Source organism: Marmota marmota, unplaced genomic scaffold (genome assembly GCF_001458135.2).
Source record: "Marmota marmota marmota unplaced genomic scaffold, marMar, whole genome shotgun sequence".
NCBI classification, from domain to species: domain Eukaryota; kingdom Metazoa; phylum Chordata; class Mammalia; order Rodentia; family Sciuridae; genus Marmota; species Marmota marmota.
Genome location: NW_026000207.1, coordinates 2754237 through 2771982, shown reverse-complemented (window position 1 = coordinate 2771982; position 17746 = coordinate 2754237). Strand labels below are relative to the sequence as shown.

At 55.7% G+C, this 17746-nt stretch overlaps 2 protein-coding genes across 5 annotated transcripts; one reads left to right on the top strand and one right to left on the bottom strand.

Moving 5' to 3' along the window:
* Positions 1 to 20: 20 nt before the first annotated feature.
* Tfpt (TCF3 fusion partner) lies at positions 21 to 4578 on the bottom strand. Of its 3 annotated transcripts, none has more exons than XM_015505438.2 (6): positions 4226 to 4576; positions 3469 to 3727; positions 1728 to 1798; positions 831 to 900; positions 535 to 753; positions 21 to 176 (listed from the first exon to the last, which is right to left on the bottom strand). In XM_015505438.2, the coding sequence occupies exons 1-6, from the start codon at positions 4246 to 4248 to the stop codon at positions 57 to 59; spliced, it is 762 nt and encodes a 253-aa protein (XP_015360924.1). In that variant the 5' UTR covers positions 4249 to 4576; the 3' UTR covers positions 21 to 56. The 3 variants fall into 3 exon arrangements, with proteins under 3 accessions (XP_015360924.1, XP_015360925.1, XP_048647634.1); XM_015505439.2 differs by having other exon boundaries at positions 4125 to 4253; XM_048791677.1 differs by lacking the exon at positions 535 to 753 and having other exon boundaries at positions 4226 to 4578.
* A 22-nt stretch (positions 4579 to 4600) lies between these two features.
* Positions 4601 to 17490, top strand: Prpf31 (pre-mRNA processing factor 31). 2 transcript variants are annotated; one of them, XM_015505389.2, is made up of 14 exons: positions 4601 to 4745; positions 5314 to 5498; positions 5614 to 5674; positions 7757 to 7840; positions 8451 to 8548; positions 9392 to 9498; positions 9758 to 9927; positions 10795 to 10952; positions 12848 to 12937; positions 14469 to 14596; positions 14690 to 14762; positions 15390 to 15518; positions 15604 to 15702; positions 17072 to 17490. In XM_015505389.2, exons 2-14 carry the CDS (start codon positions 5322 to 5324, stop codon positions 17195 to 17197), a joined length of 1500 nt encoding a protein of 499 aa, XP_015360875.1. In that variant the 5' UTR covers positions 4601 to 4745; positions 5314 to 5321; the 3' UTR covers positions 17198 to 17490. The 2 variants fall into 2 exon arrangements, with proteins under 2 accessions (XP_015360875.1, XP_015360877.1); XM_015505391.2 differs by lacking the exon at positions 4601 to 4745 and adding an exon at positions 5014 to 5141.
* Positions 17491 to 17746: the final 256 nt, after the last annotated feature.

Genomic DNA, 17746 nt, shown 5'->3' with positions numbered 1-17746 from the left:
TAGGAACAGTTGACAGGGACTAGGTTGGATGGGGGGGGCAGTTTATTGGGTTGGGGTCAGTCAAAGGGTGGGCTGGCAAGAGTTGGGTAGGGCAGCAGTTTGTCTGGTCCCCGAGAAACCCAACTTGAATCCAGGGTCTCATCTGTTTCAAAGCCAAAATCTTCCTCAGCCTTAATCTGGAGAGGGAAGGAAAGCACAAGTGAGCCTGGGAACGCGGGAGACCTGGGGTCTCCCAGCACTGTTTTCACAGGCCAGCTTCCTGTGCTCAGAGGCAGCCCCAGCTCTGCGCCCAGACGTGCCACATTCTCCACCCTCACCCGCCTGCCCTCCTTCTCTCCTCCTATCTTGCTACCTCTCCAGCCACTTCCTTCTGCAGGTCTTCCCCTTCAAGACTTGTCCAGCCCCAGGCCTCCTCAGCCCTTCCTGCTTCACCTTTCTCCAGCTCTGCCTAGCTCTGGGCCCCTCAGCACAGCAGCCAAGCCCAGGAGCCAAGTGACACTTTGGCCACAGCACCTGGACTCCACTCCTTCCTACCTGTGCTGGGGCCAGTTCTGGAGTCAGCGTGGTTCCTGCCCGGCACCCATCCCTAGGTACCCGCCGCCTCTTCCGCCCACTGGGCCCCTCACCAGGGGCTGGGCTGCTGGGTTCTGGGGGTATAGGAGTCCTTCTAGGCGGGGACAGCCCCTCTTTCTCTGGAGGCTCGTTCTCAGCATTGCCTGGAGTGGGGGCGTCTGTACCCTGGCTGCCCTCATCCTGGCAGGTAAAGGGGAGGAAGTCAAGATTGTGTCCTGGGCTTCAGTTCCCCAACCTGCCCGAAGGCCGGTGCTCACCTCCAACACAATGGTGAACTGGCTGGCCCGATAGTCATCCCCGTAGGAGTCCAACACTCTCATGAGGAACCTGTGTGAACAGAGAGGCCACCAGTGGGAAAGCTTATTTATTAGTGGGGTTGGGGGCACACAGTAGAGCCCAGCTCTTATTCTACTTGAAGCCAGATTGTCCTTGACCCAGATTTAGAGTTCTGCAGCCTGAGAGGCCTGGAAACTGGGCACTAGCCAGGCAGTGGGGCCTTGGGCAAGATGGCTTGTCTGACCTTTCGTTTCCTCTGTAAGTGGGAGATACTGATCTGGGCTGGATGCAGACACGGCAATGGCTCTCTGAGGCTGGCATTTTGCAAACATTCACTTAGGAGCTGTGATTCCTATTAATGACTGAGGTGAGCATGAAACTCCTACTGGGAACCTCACCTCTGACCAAGGCTGCTTTCTCTTCCTCCCCTCTGCTTCCACAAGTTTTCTGCACACTTCCCATACCAGGGTCCTGGCAGTGGTTTACACAGATGATCTTTCATTTCACAAATACCTCTTCAGGGAAGTTCCAAGCTGAGCATATCCCCAAGAGCCCAGCCTAACCCTCAGAGCAGCTTTGACATTGGTGTTGCCCTCAGTTGATTGGAAGATGCAGCTCAGACGGGATATTGCTTGCTCAGAGCCAAACAGCAAATAGGTGCCACTGCTCCATCCTGCTGTCCTGTCCACTCAGTCTGCTCTCCCAGCCCTTCCCTGGGTCCTGGAGCCAGCTTTTCCCTCTAAAACCCAGCTCCACTCTTTCTCCCTGTCTGCCTCAACCCTAGCCTTCATCTTCAACCTCTTGTCCTTGAGGCCTGTGAGGGCCAGGTGGGTGAAGATGGCAGAGATGGTGAGGGGTGGTGGCATAGAAAGGGTTACCTGCGCTCCTGCTGGAGTCTTCGAGTTATCCTCTGCACCTGGTGGAGCCTGTTCAAGACCCGCTCATTTACCTGCGGGGAGATGGTGAGCAGGTACACTGGATTCCGCTAGTCTCCCACTCACTGGACAGGTCTGATGGAGCGCCATCTATGGAGGGCCTAGTGCCTGCACACAGCAGCCCCCGTCGGCCTTGCTGAATGAGCAACTGCAGGGCTAAGTGCGTGATGCACACCAGCCAGGCTGACATGCCAAAGGCAAGGCGGGGCCACTTTAGTGAGTGCTATCAGAGGACTGGTGGGCTGAGTGATGGGAAGGAGACAAAGGAGTGACCACCAGGAGCAAAGCCTTCCAGGCTGAGGGGACAGCCTCTGCAGTTTCTGAGGACTTCAGCCTGGGTGTGGAGGGCAGAAGACATGGCTCAGGCAACAGCCTAGTATTGGCTGAAGCATGTGCTCCTCTTGCTCAGAAAAACCTAGGTTCAAATTCTGACCTTGCTGCCACTACCTGTGAACTTGAGTAAGTTACTAAATCTTGAAGCCTTGGGCTCCTGCATGTGTCAAACAGGGATAAGAACAGACTATTCCTAGAGAAGTGGGTTAAGAGCAGGCTCAAGTAGAATTCCCTTGGACTCTGCCATTCACCTGTCAGGCAGCATTCTGAATACCTCCCTGGTCTCCTGGCCCCTGGTCTGTCCGCTCTCAGAACCACCATACCATTGTTATGGGTTGACTTGTGTCGTCCCCCCCACCCAGAAAGGTGTGCTGAAGTGCTAACTCCCAGCGCCTCAGAATGTGACTGGATTTGGAGGTAGTCTTCACAGAGGTAGTCAAGTTAAAACATGGGCTGGGATTGTGGCTCAGCAATAGAGGATAGAGCGCTCCCCTAGCACGGGCGGGACCCGGGTTGGGTCCTCAGCACCACATAAAAATACTAAAGGCATTATGTTGTGTCCATCTACACCAAAAAAACAAATATTAAAAAAACAAACAAACATGGTCATGGGAGGCCTTAACCCAGCATGACTGCCATCTTTATAAAAAGGGGAAACAGACGTAACACATGTGCAAGGAAAAGGCAGAGGTCAGGGGATGCCTTTACACACCAAAGAACACCAACGATTACTGGCAGCATGAGAGAGGAAGGCCTGGAACGCAGCCAGCATCCAGCCCTCTGGGAACATCCCTGCTGACACCTGATCTCAGACTAACAGGCCCTCAAACTGTCAGAGTGACCGTTGAGCTGGTCCCAGTTTACTAAGCAAACCTGATAGGACCACCTTTCAAGAGTCTTCGAGGACCCAGGCCTGGCCCTGTGTTTCCCTCTGTTAAAACTGTAAACGGGTTCCCTAGCTCCCAAGAAAGAAAAAAACCCAAGCATCTGGCCCTGGTGTCCCTGGCCTGCTGCTCCACCCTTATTCTCACCAGGGGACCAGCAGCCGTCCCAGCTGGGGAATCAGCCTGGGGAAGGGGCCGCGGGGATTTGAGGGAGGCGAAGGATCCAGGGAAGGTTCTTGAGCAGAGTAGACTGGCCTCGGGGCCTCGAGTTAGGGGCACAGAACTGAAGAGCTTGGGCTGAGGACGGGGAGGTGCGTGGATGGAGCCGCCAGAGCTGGGCTGGCGTCAGGGGCTCCCGAGGAGAGGGCTCTGCAGGAGCGGCGGTCCCAGGCCGGTAAATAAACGGGAAGGGAAGAGGGAAGGCAGGGCCTGGCCCGGGACCCCGACACGGAAGCCGCGCTGCCCACCTGCTCGATCTCTCGGCAGCGCCGGCCCAGCGCCTGGTACTTTCTGCGGTTCAGTTCCCGCTGGCGTCGCCGCCGGCCCCGGGCGGCCTCCTCCTCTTCGTCCCGCTCCCTGAGCCCGGAGCCGCCCAGGCCTCCGGACACGAACTCCACCTCCGTCTCCAGCTCGCTCTCCAGGATGTGCCCGCCGAACAGGGGCGGCAGCGCCAGCTCCGAGCCCGGGGGCGCTGAGAACTCCTCAAAGCCCACGGCGGCCATGGTTCTGTGGGTCAGCAGGGGTCAGGCGCAGCCGGCTGCTCTCCAGCCCTCCCCCAGACCCGGGGTCCAGGGTCACCGCCCCCCAAAACCCAGGGTCCAGGTCCAGCCCTCCCCCCAGGCCCCAGGGTCCAAGGTCAGCCCTACCGCCTCAGACCCGGGGGTCCAGAGCCACCTACCCCCCCAAACCCGGGAGCCCAGGGCCACCTGCCCCCCAAACCCGGGGGTCCAGGGCCAGCCCTCCCTCTCAGTTCCGGAGGTCCAGGGCCACCTCCCCCTCTCAGACCCGGGGGTCCAGGGCCACCTCCCCCTCAGACCCGGGTCCCAGCCCCAGGCCCCTCCCCTAGAGCCAGTCTCGGCCCCGGAGCGGACAGCCCTCCGGTGCAGGACACTGCTGTACAGACCACAAACTACAACGCCCACGGCCTCGGGTCGAGCTCTGACAACCGCACGTTGCGAGGGCGCGTCGTCTTTCTGCAGCCGGGCACCGGGCTCCGCTACTCACCCCTCTCTCTGCTCCAGCTCCATGTCTCCCGCTCCGGGCACCGCAGGCCTCAGCGCTCCAGCCTCAGGTGCCCAGGTTGAGCCGTGCACAAAACTACTTGTCCCATCAGGCTTCGCGGCCCGGGTAGCTCGGCCTGGCCCGGGGCCAGCCGGGAGTTGTAGTTTCCTATTTCCGGCTTAAGGCCTTGTTTTCTCATCCAACTCCGCCAATAGTCGGCCGCGGGGCGCCGTATTTATTCTTGTCCCGACGCCGTGTCGCCTGCCCGCGGTGACCCTCGCTTGCAGGCCCAGGCCTCGGCGGGCCGTGAGCCCGCCAGGCCGTGCCCTGGGCCCAGCAACCCCGTCTCTGCTCCGAGGCAGGTGCTAATAAAGTTGTTCCAAGCGCTGCCGGAAAGTCGCGGGCGGTGGCCAATCAGAGCGCAGTTTTGTCGCAATTTCGGCGCAGGTTTGAGACGTCATCAGTGAGTGTCGACCGCTCTCGCAAAGCTGATATCCTAGGCGCCGTGGAGCGGAGTGAGGAGGTGAGTGTGATGGAGGCGAGGGGAGGGCGGGAGGCCGGGCGCCGGGGTCTGCGCGGGAAGTGTGTGAGGAGAAGGACAAGGACAGGTCTTCCTAGGCCGGTCGCTGAAAGGTCTGCTGTGCTTCTCCCGTGGCACGGCCCCGGGGGCGTGACCGGCGCCCTCTCTGATGCCCGGGAGGCGAACTTCATCGCGGATCGCTTAAGTAATCACGAGTGTGCGGAGCGCCTTAGGGCAACACGCAGGGCGTGTGGGGTGCATCACAAAGCTCCCTGGGCTGGAATGGGGTGCAGGGGTCGGACGGGGACAAGGAGCGCGCGGGGCCGAGGCTTTGGGCCGGGGAAGAGTGAGGCGAAGAGGACTGACTGCACGAGGCTCCGGAGGCGCGAGAAGAAGGTGGTAAGTCTTAGCAAGGTGGCGGTGAGAGGGGTGTGCTGTGGAGACGCCCCCAGGGAACAAAGGAAAGCGCTTGTCCTTATGGAGTCTGCATACTAGAGCTGAAACGAAGGACCAGGGCCTGCCTTCTGGTAATAGGAGGGACTCAACTGGGGTATGGTCTTGCTCCCCATAGGCTTTGGGATGTCTCTGGCAGATGAACTCTTGGCTGATCTTGAGGAGGCAGCAGAAGAGGAGGAAGGAGGAAGCTATGGAGAAGAAGAGGAGGAACCAGCCATCGAGGATGTACAGGAGGAGACACAGCTGGATCTTTCTGGGGACTCTGTCAAAAGTATTGCCAAGCTATGGGACAGCAAGATGGTGAGAGGATGAGGGTGCGGATGGCTATAAAGAGAAGCTCCCAGGAGCAGAGGGTGGGAGCCATAGCTCTTCTTTAACAGTCCTGGATTCTGACTCTACTCTCCTTTCCTGACAGTTTGCTGAGATCATGATGAAGATTGAGGAATATATCAGCAAGCAGGCCAGAGCTTCAGAAGGTACTTCCTCCCCTTTGTCCCTTGTCCTGCTGGGCCTTCTTGCTCTTTTGCTCTGTGTTGCTTTGAAAATTGAGTGTAGTTCCCTCTCATCCTTTTCCAGAGCCATTTTCTTTTCTTTTTTATTCCACTCCAATTCATTTATCCCCTAAAAATATTGCATTATAAAGCTGACACTTAAGTGTTTACTCTGTTGAGCACTTACTAATTTTGATAGTACTTACTTCAAGGTTCCCCAAACTTTAGTGATTGACATGACCAGTTGGAGAGTTTTTGCTATTGTGTAAACCATATGTCCTATTATTAACATTTGCTTCCAATTAGTGAATGTTTCTGCTAAAGTTTAAAAACTAAGGGAATTACTATTACAAATGGAACACTGGGAGTCATTTGATAAATACAAAGTAACCATAAAAATAAATACAGTTGTTAGGGTATCACCTAAATTCTTTTCACACTTCCAACTTTGAGGAACACTGGGTCATCTCTTAAGCACTCAGATCACATCTTAAGAGTGCAGTTTGGTTTCCATTCCTCCTCTTCTGGGCAGGATGGGCTCTCAAGTGAAATTCCCTAGCAGTGGAATTCCTGGGAAGCTGCTGGGCATAGGAATGATGTAGTCAGAGTAGAGCTTCAGGGAGATTCACTTCTTCCATTATTTAACACTTTCCTGAGCACTCTCAGTTGAATCAGCCCAGGTCTCTGCTTTCAAAATGCTGAGGGTCTAGTGGAGGAGTTAGGCCAGTGTCCAGGCAGTTATTGGTGGGTGGTGACAGGCTCAGTACACTTCAGAGCCACAGGGTGGGTTAGCTGAACCTGTCTCAGGGGTCAAGGAAGAAGTGATACCTGAAATAGAGTTTGGAGCATGAGTACATATACCAAGCAAAGAAAGGGAGAAAGGGGTCCCAGAGCAAGAGAACAGCATGCCCAGAGCTCCAGGCATAACTAGGAAGATGCCAGCTCCTACAGGTTCTAGGTGCTAGTCTGAGGAACTTCTTGACCCAGAGAGCCATGCATGGGCAGTTCAGAAATGGACAACTTCCTGATGTCAGGCCAGGCTCAGGGATTGAGTCAGAGTTGCTTGGACTTGGAATTTGGTGGGGAAGGTGGACACAAAACAACTCAAACCAGGTGGTGATCCTTGCCTAGCAGAGGTAGCGTGTGTTATGGAGTGCGGAGGAGACATCTGGTTACCTTGGGTCACCATCTGAGTCTTAAGGGCTTCAAGAGGCATTTGGGCGTTCAGGTTAAAGACATTACGACTCTGACTCTGAAGCCACCCTGCCTGCAGTCAGGTCTCAGCTCTGCCATCTACGGACTCCAACATCAGACAGCGCCCTCCATTTCCTTCTTGGCAATTCTGATGTAATGTCCACCTCCCTGGGTGGTTGTGGATGAAGTAAATCAGCACGTATGACACTTAGAACAATGCCTGACACATCCCTGCTAAGTCCCGTCTGTGACAGCTGCTGTGGCTGCTGCTCGTGGTGATAGGGTCAGTGTCAATCCCGTGGCTGTGAGTACTAACACAGAACGAGGAGCTTCTAGAAACAGACGGAGGAAGGGAGGTTTGAGGGAGAGGGAACAGCACACGTGAAAGCCAGAGGAGTGAAACTGAAGTCCGGCCTTTGCGGCTGGAGTGTGAGGAAATGGAGGTGTGCTGAGAGGATGGGCTACGAGACTGAGAGCCAGACTGCAGAGCTGGTGCGTCCTCAAGTGCCAGCTGAGTGGCTGCAGGGTCTGAGCACCAAAGGTGCCGCCTCGTACTGGTCCTTACCAGGCTTCTAGGCATATGAGGCCTTGAATATCAGTCTGGGGAGCTTAGTTGTGAGCCTTGGGGTAACAGGGAGCCATAGGAGGTTTTAGTTCTGGGGCACAATGGGGTCAAGTCTAGACTGGCCGACAGGGCAGACCAGAGGGAGAGATTGGAGGCAGGCCGTGAGTTCCGGGGTATTTGCAAACATAGATCCATCAGCTAGTGGACGTTCAGCCTTCCTGCTTCCCTCCAGCTTCATACCCCTAGCTGTACCTAGGAGGTGTGGAGTTTAATCACACACCCATCTAGGCTGCTTCTCATCTTCACAGTGATGGGACCAGTAGAGGCAGCCCCTGAGTACCGTGTCATCGTGGATGCCAACAACCTGACTGTGGAGATCGAGAATGAGCTGAGTGAGTGCCGGGAAGGGCGGTGAAGACAGCTGGTCTCCCCTCAGTCCCTGCCCTCCCCACAGGAGGGACAAGCAGGAACCTGGACCACTTCCTTCACTGGCCGTTCCCAGGGGGCTTCCCCTAAGCCCTGGTGTTAGCTCGAATCCAGGTTCCGCCGCTGTCACAGCGGCTTTCATGTGATATGTGAGTCAGAGTCAGCAGACCAGGCCTCGTGTCACCGTTGAGTCTCTGCAGGACCCAGGCTCTTTCTGTCTTGTTGCTCTGTCACCTATTTCATGCTACAGGGTGATGCCCTGCTTCCATCCCTTACCTCCACACCCCCACCGGTAGGTGGGAGGGAAGAGAAGGTCCTGGTTCTTTTTTTCTTAAGGGCATGACCTGGATATTGCACAGGTCACTTTGGTTCACACCTTGTGGGCCAGAACTAACTCATGTGGGCACACCTACCATTAAAAGCAGCCAGGAAATGTAGCCTTTATACTGGATGTCCATGTGCCAAGCTGTGATTCAGGGGTGTGGTTTCTAAAGGAAGAGGGGGCAGTGGACATTAGGAACAACCAGTAGAGCCTGCCAACCCCTCACTGGACATCTGCTCTTCCGTTCACCTTAGACATCATCCATAAGTTCATCCGTGATAAGTACTCAAAGAGATTCCCTGAACTGGAGTCCTTGGTCCCCAACGCATTGGATTACATCCGCACAGTCAAGGTGAGTGGAGAGAAGCTGGACCCTGGAAGAACTGAGGCCATTAGAGTGCAGAAGGGGGCAAGGCCCACTCAGGCCCTTGGTCCAGAAACCTCGAGGTCTGGACATGACGGGAGAGGTGACTGGAAGCTATGGTGTTCCCATCTGCTCAGCAGGGAGGGATGGAACCAGGAGGGATATTCTTGTGCCACTCCCTGTGCCCCCACCCCTGGCTGCTGTCTTCCCTTCATCTCCCAATGGGATCCCCACTGGCCTGACTATTATTGCCCCAGCTGTGGCCAGAGCGGGTGACATTTGAGTTGAGGTCTGAGGGCTGACCCAGCAGCCATGTAAAGATACAGAGGACACTGTTGCGGAAGTGCAAAAACCCTGACTGGCAGGAGGCAAGAGGAAAGGAGGAGGGGCAGGGAGCGAGGCTAGAAAGGGAGACCACGTCAGACCTATAAGGTTCTGAGTCTCATAGGAGGGCCGAGGGAATTTGAGAAAAGAGCAGCAGGAGGAGAAGAACACGCCCCCCTAACCCCGTGTCCCTGAAAAGACCAGGATGGTGGCAAAGGAAGTCCTTTTCACTACATCTGTGCCCATAGTTGAATGGACCAGTGGGCTTATTCAGGGCACTTCCCCTGGGTGACAACCCTGCTCAGGCCCATTTCTGGATCAGCCAAGCAGGCAGACAAAGCTAATACTCTGAGCGAAGCTTTGGGAACTGGTAAGAGGAAGGAGAAGCTCCGCATGTATAGACTACAACTTCCCAGTGTCCCCAAGAAGAGACCCAGACGGGTTGCTGAGCAAGAGCCAACTCCGTCCTGAGTTCAAGGACCCTGCTCCCTCCCCTCCCTACCTCAGGAGCTGGGCAACAGCCTGGACAAGTGCAAGAACAACGAGAACCTGCAGCAGATCCTGACCAACGCCACCATCATGGTCGTCAGTGTCACCGCCTCCACCACCCAGGGGTACGTGTGCCAGGGGATGCTGTGCTGCACATCTCCCCAGGCCTGGTTCACAACAGAGGCCAGAAAGGGCAGGACCAGGGCCCAGGCTGGCCAGGGTGGTGCTAGCTGAGAACTGTGATTCCCTTGTGCCTCGGCTTCTGGGATGATAGGACTTGACGGCCCTGAATCTACGCACGGGTGTGCCCACACGCAGCAGGGGGCCTGGGCTGAAACCAGGCAGCTGGGGCACTTAGCAGGGCTGGGGCCATCCGCCTTGCAGGCAGCAGCTGTCTGAGGAGGAGCTGGAGCGGCTGGAGGAGGCCTGCGACATGGCGCTGGAGCTGAATGCCTCCAAGCACCGCATCTATGAGTACGTGGAGTCCCGGATGTCCTTCATCGCACCCAACCTGTCCATCATCATCGGAGCATCCACAGCTGCCAAGATCATGGGTAAGGCCCTAGGCCATGTCCCACAGACAGGTTGGCCAATGTATTGTGTGACTCTGGGAGCTCTAGTCCCTCAGAATGTGACTACATTTGGACATAAGGTCTTGTTTTAAGGATTCATTCTTTTGATGAGGTAGTTTGCGTGATCCTTAAAACCACCCTGTGGGGGCTGGGGCTGGGGCTTATCCATAGCGCACTTGCCTGGCACGTGTGAGGCACTGGGTTTGACTCTTTAGCACCACATATAAATAAATAAAGACCCATCAACAGCTAAAAAAAACACCCTGTGGCTGGTGCAGTGGGGCACACCTATAATCCCAGCAACCAGGGAGCCAGAGACAGAAGGACTGAAAGCTCAAGACCTGCATCAGCAACTCAGCAAGGTCCTATGCAACTAGCAAGACACTGTCTCAAAATAAAATAGAAAGGGCTGGGTTGTGGCTCGGTGGCAAGGCCCTTGCCTAGCAGGTACGAGGCCCAAGTGGATACCCAGTGCTGCAGAGCCGCACAACACCACTGTGGAGCCTCGTGTACAGCCCCCATCCCCTTCCCCCGGAAACCAGGATGACTAGGCCCACGCATGCTCGTCAGAGGAGCCCTGGTTTGAAGAAAACTGTTCCAAAGCAGTCAGTATCCTTAGAGTGGAGTAGTGTGGCTTAGCATGGACTTTGGGGTCACTTCTGTTGGGTTTCCTCTGAACCTCCTCTGCACCTCCTCTGCATCTCTCTCCAGTGAGATGAGAGACATCAGTCCTTCCTGGCAGGGCCTCTGTGGGGATCCAAGCAGATCCTCATGTAAAGGCATGGAGCACACAGTGAGTCTCCAGACACACGCCCCATGTTTCCTCTGACCTCTCCTCTCCTGCTGCAGGCGTGGCTGGTGGCCTGACCAACCTCTCCAAGATGCCTGCCTGCAACATCATGCTGCTCGGGGCCCAACGCAAGACGCTCTCTGGCTTCTCGTCTACCTCGGTGTTGCCCCATACTGGCTACATCTACCATAGTGACATCGTGCAGTCCCTGCCCCCGGTGAGCCCTCCCTGTTGTCACTCCTCAGCCCCAGCTCTTGCACAGCTGTCAGTAACCGTTAGGAGCCTGGAGAACAGGGTAGTGCAGGCACAGGAATGAGGACATGGGTTCTGAAGCACCGCAGAGCAATTGGGTGAGCTCAGCGAGGGCTGCTCACCATGCTTTGGGCTTGTCCTCTGTAAAGTGGGGAGATGGTGTCTGCTTCATGCGGCTGCTGTGAGGACCCATTATGTACAGAACACCTACAGAGCAGGACTGGACGAGCAGCCTGAGGTTAGCTTGTGAGTGAGGGGCCCAAGACCCCTCAGGTTTGGTGATTCCCTAGAAGGATCTGCGGGGCTGCCTGAGAGATGCTGGTATGGCTTATTACAGGGGCAGATTCACATCAGCCAACAAGAGGTCTAGGGCTTGGATCCAGGAGAGAGAAGCACCTCAGGACTCAGTTCTTGTCCCTTGGAGTCAGGACACTGTTGCTTCCTTGCATCAGCACATGATAGGCACAAAGTATCACCAACAGGAAGCTCTTGTAAGCCTCAGTGTTAGGCTCTTGGGGCTCAGCTGCATGGACATGATCAAGTTGCCCTTATGACTGATCTCAGTCTGCAAACAAGAGCCCCCAGCCTAAGTCACATGGCTGGTCTTCCCTGAGGGACCAGCTGTATAGGTACACTGGACCACCTCATAACCAGCCAGCCAGCCCAAGTGCTGCAGGCCTGCAAAGGTCACCTCCCAGGAGCCCAGGGCAAAGTTAAATTCTTTTTTTTTTTTTAAAGAGAGAGGAGAGAGAGAGAGAGAGAGAATTTATTTATTTATTTTTATTTTTTTTAGTTTTTCGGCGGACACAACATCTTTGTTTGTATGTGGTGCTGAGGATCGAACCCGGGCCGCACGCATGCCAGGCGAGCGCGCTACCGCTTGAGCCACATCCCCAGCCCAAGTTAAATTCTTTAATACACATTGCTGCCTCTGGCTTTGTTGTTTTAATGTTATCTATCAAGTCTGTGACCATGGGCTTTCTGCACAGTTTTCATGTTTCTTAGAACAGGAGCCACCTCCCTTTAGAAGCACAGAAGCGTGAATCTCAGGGACACGCGGATGAGTCTTTTTATTTTAGTCACCACGTACTTTGCTTCTGTTACTTAGTAACCTCCCGTTTGTGATACCATTAAGTTCCCTTTTAAACAGGTTTGTGCTGTGTGAGAGTAGGTTAAGAAAAAGGGTTGATGGCCGTGTGACAATGTAGGGACAGCGATGGCTGGAATGGTGACGGTGGCGGTTGAGACCATGGTGGCTGGAGTTTTAGAAACACTCAGGGATTTCCCTGAGTCCTCACCACACTGTGAAGATGGCACTTCACTCAGCTCCAGTGTTGCCAGCTGCTCTTGGCGCCCATTTTACAGAGGAGGAAACCGAGGTGCTGAGTGTTGGTGGCTTCTCCAAGAGCATGTGGGTAGTGCAGTCATCTGGATCCAGGCCATCGGCCCAGAGCTGGGGTCCACCTCTGCTGCTTGGCCCAGGCGCCGCCTCACACTCCCTCTTGTGTGGGAGCCACGGCTCTGGGACAGGCAGGTCTGGGTCCAGCCCTGGTCTGTTGGCCGTGGTCCTGTGCCCTGGCCAGCTTCCCTTCTGTCTGTGGGATGGGGGAACACTGTTGGTGGCCGGTGCTGAAGGGGCATCTGCATGTGGGTTTTCTCCTTTGGTCCTCATGGTGACCGTCCAGGTCAGGTACCGCTGCTAGAACACCTGGGGAGCCAGCAGCATGCCCTGAGTTACATGCTCCCAGGGGAGGGTGAAGGTGTTGGAGCCCAGTACTCGTGGCCAGGGTCCTCTGGCACTACCTGTCCTACTCCAACCCAGGCCATGTCACCAAGGGCCCCTCCTTTCCTTTGTTCCAGGATCTCCGGCGGAAAGCAGCCCGGCTGGTGGCTGCCAAGTGCACGCTGGCAGCCCGTGTGGACAGCTTCCATGAGAGCACCGAGGGGAAGGTGAGGGCAGCTGGCATCTGGGTCTGTCCAGGGGGGAGCCATCCCCAGAGGCCCACAGCATGTGTCAGGACCGCCCAGGTGGTGTGTCTGTCTGTGATTCCCCATGGAGGCCGGATCTCCCCCACCCGCCCTGTGTTCCTCTCCTGGGACTGATGTAGCAAGTCAGCACAAACTTGGGGCTGAAAACACAGGTTTATTATCTCACAGTCCTGGAGGTCAGAAGTCCAAAATGCAAAATGGTTCTCGAAAAGCTGATGTCCAGGTGCCAGTAGGGCTGTTCCCTTCTGGGAGCCCTGTCCCTATGCCTTTTGCAGCTTCCAGAGGTGGCCTCCTTCCTGGGCCAGCCACCCCCCACCATTTCCAAAGCCAGCCGTGCAGCGCCTTGGCCCCTCCAGCTCTGCTTCCATCTTCCCGTCTCCTCTGTTTTAAGCCCCTGTAATGCCATTGAGCCCACACTGATAATGGGAGCATGTCTCCACCTCACAGTCATTACCTCAGTCACATCCACAAAGACTCTTTGCTGTGCATGGTGACAGTCGTGGGTTCTGGTGGTTTGAACAAGGACATCCTCGGGGGGTGTTGAGGGCACATTGTTTTGCAGTATCCTCTCTACAAGCAGGGGCTCCTGGACCTCATTCAAGCAGTTATTCAGCAACTTCTGTTTTCCTTCCTGGATTTGTTCAGGAAAGTAGGTCTGTCTCCATCTGGCGCATCTTTGTTTTCCAGGCAGCTGCCTGGTGGTGTCAGGTGCTCGGTCTCTGTGTCTCCTGTCTCAGCTGGGGACACAGCAGGGGCGGCACAGACACAGGGGCGGGCATGACCCATGGTAAACCGTGTGTGTAGTTGTCCCTCAGGGCTAAGTGAATAAATAAATGCCAGGAGTCATTCAGGGACCAGGTGGGAGGGAAGTGAGATGCCCACGTAGCTGGGATGCCAGGGAGGGTGTCTCTGAAGGGGAGAGGACTTAGGGGGTGACTTGCATGGATGCGTGGGGGAAGAACACTCCAGGCAGAGGAAATGATCAGGGTAGGGGCCCTGAGGCTGGAGCACTGTGAGCCCCAGGAGAGGGGGCCTGGGGACACAGGTAGATAGTTCACAGGCCAACACACTCTGGCTGTGATAGAGGTGCCCAAAAGGGGCCAGCTGGAGTCATTCTGAAGGAAGAGCCTCGAGTGATCCGCGGTGTGGGAGAGAGGCTGTGGAGGTGACCTGCCGTCTACTGTTCTGGGAACGAGGGGGCAGAAGACTGGAGAGGGGAGGAGGCAGGGATTCTGCCTGGCTGTGTTACCGTTGAAGCGTTCCTGTAGAGGTGGTTGTCCATGGGGTACTGAACTCAGAGGTGCGGGCTAAGCCCCAGGTAAAGGTTCAAGGGTCATGAAGTCCTAGATGGGATTTGAAGCCCTGAGAGTCCATGGGATCCTGTAGGACCCCAGGAGGAAGACTCCTGAGGAGACTGCTCTGGTGGACAGGGATGGTGGGTGGATGGGCAAGGCCTGGTGGGCAGCCACCGCCTCTCCTCACCCCTCCCCAGGTGGGCTATGAACTGAAGGACGAGATTGAGCGCAAGTTTGACAAGTGGCAGGAGCCGCCACCTGTAAAGCAAGTGAAGCCCCTGCCTGCACCCCTGGATGGACAGCGGAAGAAGCGAGGTGGCCGCAGGTGAGCAGCCCTGGGTCCAGGGCTGGTGGAACAGGAAGAGGCTGCCGTGCTCTCAGCTGATTCCTGGGCCTCTGCTCCCCGCCCCTGTTGCAGGTACCGCAAGATGAAGGAGCGGCTGGGGCTGACGGAGATCCGGAAGCAGGCCAACCGCATGAGCTTTGGAGAGGTCAGATCCCTGCCTGGCAGCCAAGGAACCTTGGTGTCCTCCCACTCTCTGGTCCCACTCTCCTATCCCAGCCTGTCCCCTTGCCCAGCTCCCCAGCTCCCCACGAGTCTCCTCTGCACCCAGGCTCCTTAGCTGAGCCCTGTGGGCCTCTCCAGCTCCTCCCTCCTACCTTGAGGCTGCTTCAGGGCTCAGCTGACTTTGTGAGGGGCCCAACTGCTCATGAGCCCCCTGGCTGCACTCCGTCCTATATCTGAGCATCCTCCAGCGGGTCCCTCAAGAACTAGCTCAAGAACGGGGTGCCATTTTGGCAGTGAACCCCACCCCACTTCTTGCCTCTAATGTGCTCGTGATGGAGCAGTGAGCTATCACTGCAACTCAGGGAGTAGCACCAGAATCCTGTTTCTCAAGGGTCCCAGCATCACCTGAGCACTGTCAGGCAGGGGTCTTGAGGGGTCCCCTGTGTCACCTAAGTGCCCTTGGGCTGGGGCTTCACAAGGCACTCAGACTGAATGGGTGTCTTTGAGGCCAGCACTCGAGACTGCTGGGTTTCAGCAAGTTGGAGGGTGCCAAGGGGCTGGCTGAGTATAGTCCTTGTGTCTGACTGAAAGATTCTCTCCCTCCCACCAGATCGAGGAGGATGCCTACCAGGAGGACCTAGGCTTTAGCCTGGGCCACCTGGGCAAATCAGGTAGTGGTCGTGTGCGGCAGACACAGGTGAATGAGGCCACCAAAGCCAGGATTTCTAAGACGCTACAGGTATGGGCCATCTGCATGGGGCCAGGGGGTAAAGGGGCCAGGGGCCACGTGAGCCCAGATCACAGCCTCCCTTTCCCTCCCGCAGCGAACTCTGCAGAAGCAAAGTGTGGTGTATGGTGGGAAATCCACAATCCGAGACCGCTCCTCTGGGACTGCCTCCAGTGTGGCCTTCACCCCTCTCCAGGTACCCTCACTCTCACCAGAGTCAGGTGCTCCTGCCCTGGGTTAGCTTTGCTCCCTGGCCTCTGAGTGATCCTGGTGAAGCTCCCTCCCCTCTGCCTCTAAAGAAGGCACATGATAGGGCTGTGGTGGAGTTTCATGTTGACAAGGTACATGAAGGGCTTAAGCAGCTCCTGGCATATAGTAAGTGTCAAAGATTAGCAGTGATGGGAGGCAACCCATGGCTGTGGTCAGCACAAACCAGCTTTAGAGTCAGGACTGGAACTGTGTCCAGCCATCCCTCTTACCCTCCATTTAGGTTACATCTGAGGCTTCAGGTCCTTGCCTTGGAAATGACTGGGGCATTGGGGTAGCTCATGGCCTTGCTCAAGAAAGATGGCAGTCAGGTGGGCTTGGATGTCATGCCTGAGTTCAGGTCCCTGCCCAACAGTAACAGACAAGTGTGGAGCTAGGTATCTCTCTGCTTCAGCTTACTCACCACAAAGTAGGGTGAACCTGTCACGTAGTGTCAGGAGGAATCGATGAGTTCACTGACTCTCCAGCAAGTGTCTTGTTGAGTGGCCACAAAGTTTCCAGCACTGTTCTGGACTCTGGGATAATGAGAGAGACAAGTCTTCCCCTCGAGGTTATGGGGCAGCAGGGTAGTGGACTGATGAGCAAAGCACCCAGTGTGTGAGAGGATGGCAAGAGCCAGGAAGAGACAGGGCAGCAGAGGGGCTGGGAAGGGTAGGGGTAGGGCAGCCAGGGAAGCCTCAGCAGAAGACAACAGGTATGCATTGGGCTGGGCATGGTGGCGTACACTGGTAATCTCAGCAACTTGGAAAGCTAAGGCAGGAGGACTGCAAGTTCAAGGCCAGCCTCAGCAACTTAGTGGGGCCTTAAGCAACTTAGCAAGATCCTGTCTCAAAATAAAAAAGTTGGGATATGACTCAGTGGTTAAGCCCCCTAGGTTCAGTCTCCGGACCAAAAAAAAAGAATTATTGTGTTGGAAGAATTCAGAACGGTACTACCACTATCCTTGGCTGGTTTTGGTGGTGGTGTGGTAGGACTTTGGGCTAGCCGCTTCCTCTGGGTCTCAGTTTCTTATCCAGAAACCAGGCAGGAATGGCTTTTCTCAAACACTGGTGATCTTAACATCATCTTGGGAACTAGTTAAAAAGCCTGATACCTAGGCCCCTCTCCTCAGCCCCAGGTCTGCTGATCAGAGTCTCCTGAGTTGAAGGAAACTCCAGGAACTGGTGAACCGTTTTCATGTCCACGGAAGCCTGAGGGCTTGGGAAGGATGGGGAGCTCTGACACGTGAAGAGGGCCATGGTGGAGGCCTGGCCTTTTCCCCACTCCACTTCTCATCCCCTCTTACTCTCCTCATCCAGGGTCTGGAGATTGTGAACCCACAAGCAGCTGAGAAGAAGGTGGCTGAGGCCAACCAGAAGTATTTCTCTAGCATGGCTGAGTTCCTCAAGGTCAAAAGTGAGAAGAGTGGCATCATGTCCACCTGAGAGATGGCATTCGCCCAGGGTGGCCACCCACTGAAGAGAACTGGAAGCCCAGCCCTCTGAAGGGATCCAGCTCAGAGCCAGGAAGTTCTGGGGTGGAGAGCCTGCTCTGCCCTGCTGTTGGTTCAAGACCAGGACATCGATGGAGTCAATGGAAGAGGCTCTGTCCGCCACCCCCAGGACTAATACCACCACCCCATTCAGGGGCAGAACTGGTCTTCCTCATACTCATCTTTTTAACTGAGACAAGAGATCCTTTTTTAGGGAAGAGTGTAATTAAAAGCACAGTACAAAGATCTGTCCTTGGGGAGTGATCATTCATCCAACACCTTAGAGGAGCCAGAGCCACTGGGTTTAGGGAAAGAGCTTGGGCTTCCAATCCAGGTAGTGTCTGGGCCAACCCCCTCCCTTATCCTGGGCTCCTGGGTGAAGCCCTGGAGAACATCAGTCATCGTGATGCCCTGGCAGTATTGCCCTTAAAGGCTTCAGCATGCAACATGGGCAGACTGGATTGTTCTGGTCCCTTGGGCCAGTGGCTTCACCTTCCCAGCA

Coding starts and splice junctions, on each gene's coding strand:
- Tfpt (XM_015505438.2), bottom strand. CDS start 4,248: ATGGAGCTGGAGCAGAGAGAGGG. Junction 3,728..4,225: donor GAGCTGGAGCAGAGAGAGGG/GTGAGTAGCGGA, acceptor GCTGACCCACAG/AACCATGGCCGCCGTGGGCT. Junction 177..534: donor CAGAACTGGCCCCAGCACAG/GTAGGAAGGAGT, acceptor TTCCCTCTCCAG/ATTAAGGCTGAGGAAGATTT.
- Prpf31 (XM_015505389.2), top strand. CDS start 5,322: ATGTCTCTGGCAGATGAACTCTTGGCTGATCTTGAGGAGGCAGCAGAA. Junction 8,549..9,391: donor ATTACATCCGCACAGTCAAG/GTGAGTGGAGAG, acceptor TCCCTACCTCAG/GAGCTGGGCAACAGCCTGGA. Junction 14,763..15,389: donor ACCGCATGAGCTTTGGAGAG/GTCAGATCCCTG, acceptor CCCTCCCACCAG/ATCGAGGAGGATGCCTACCA.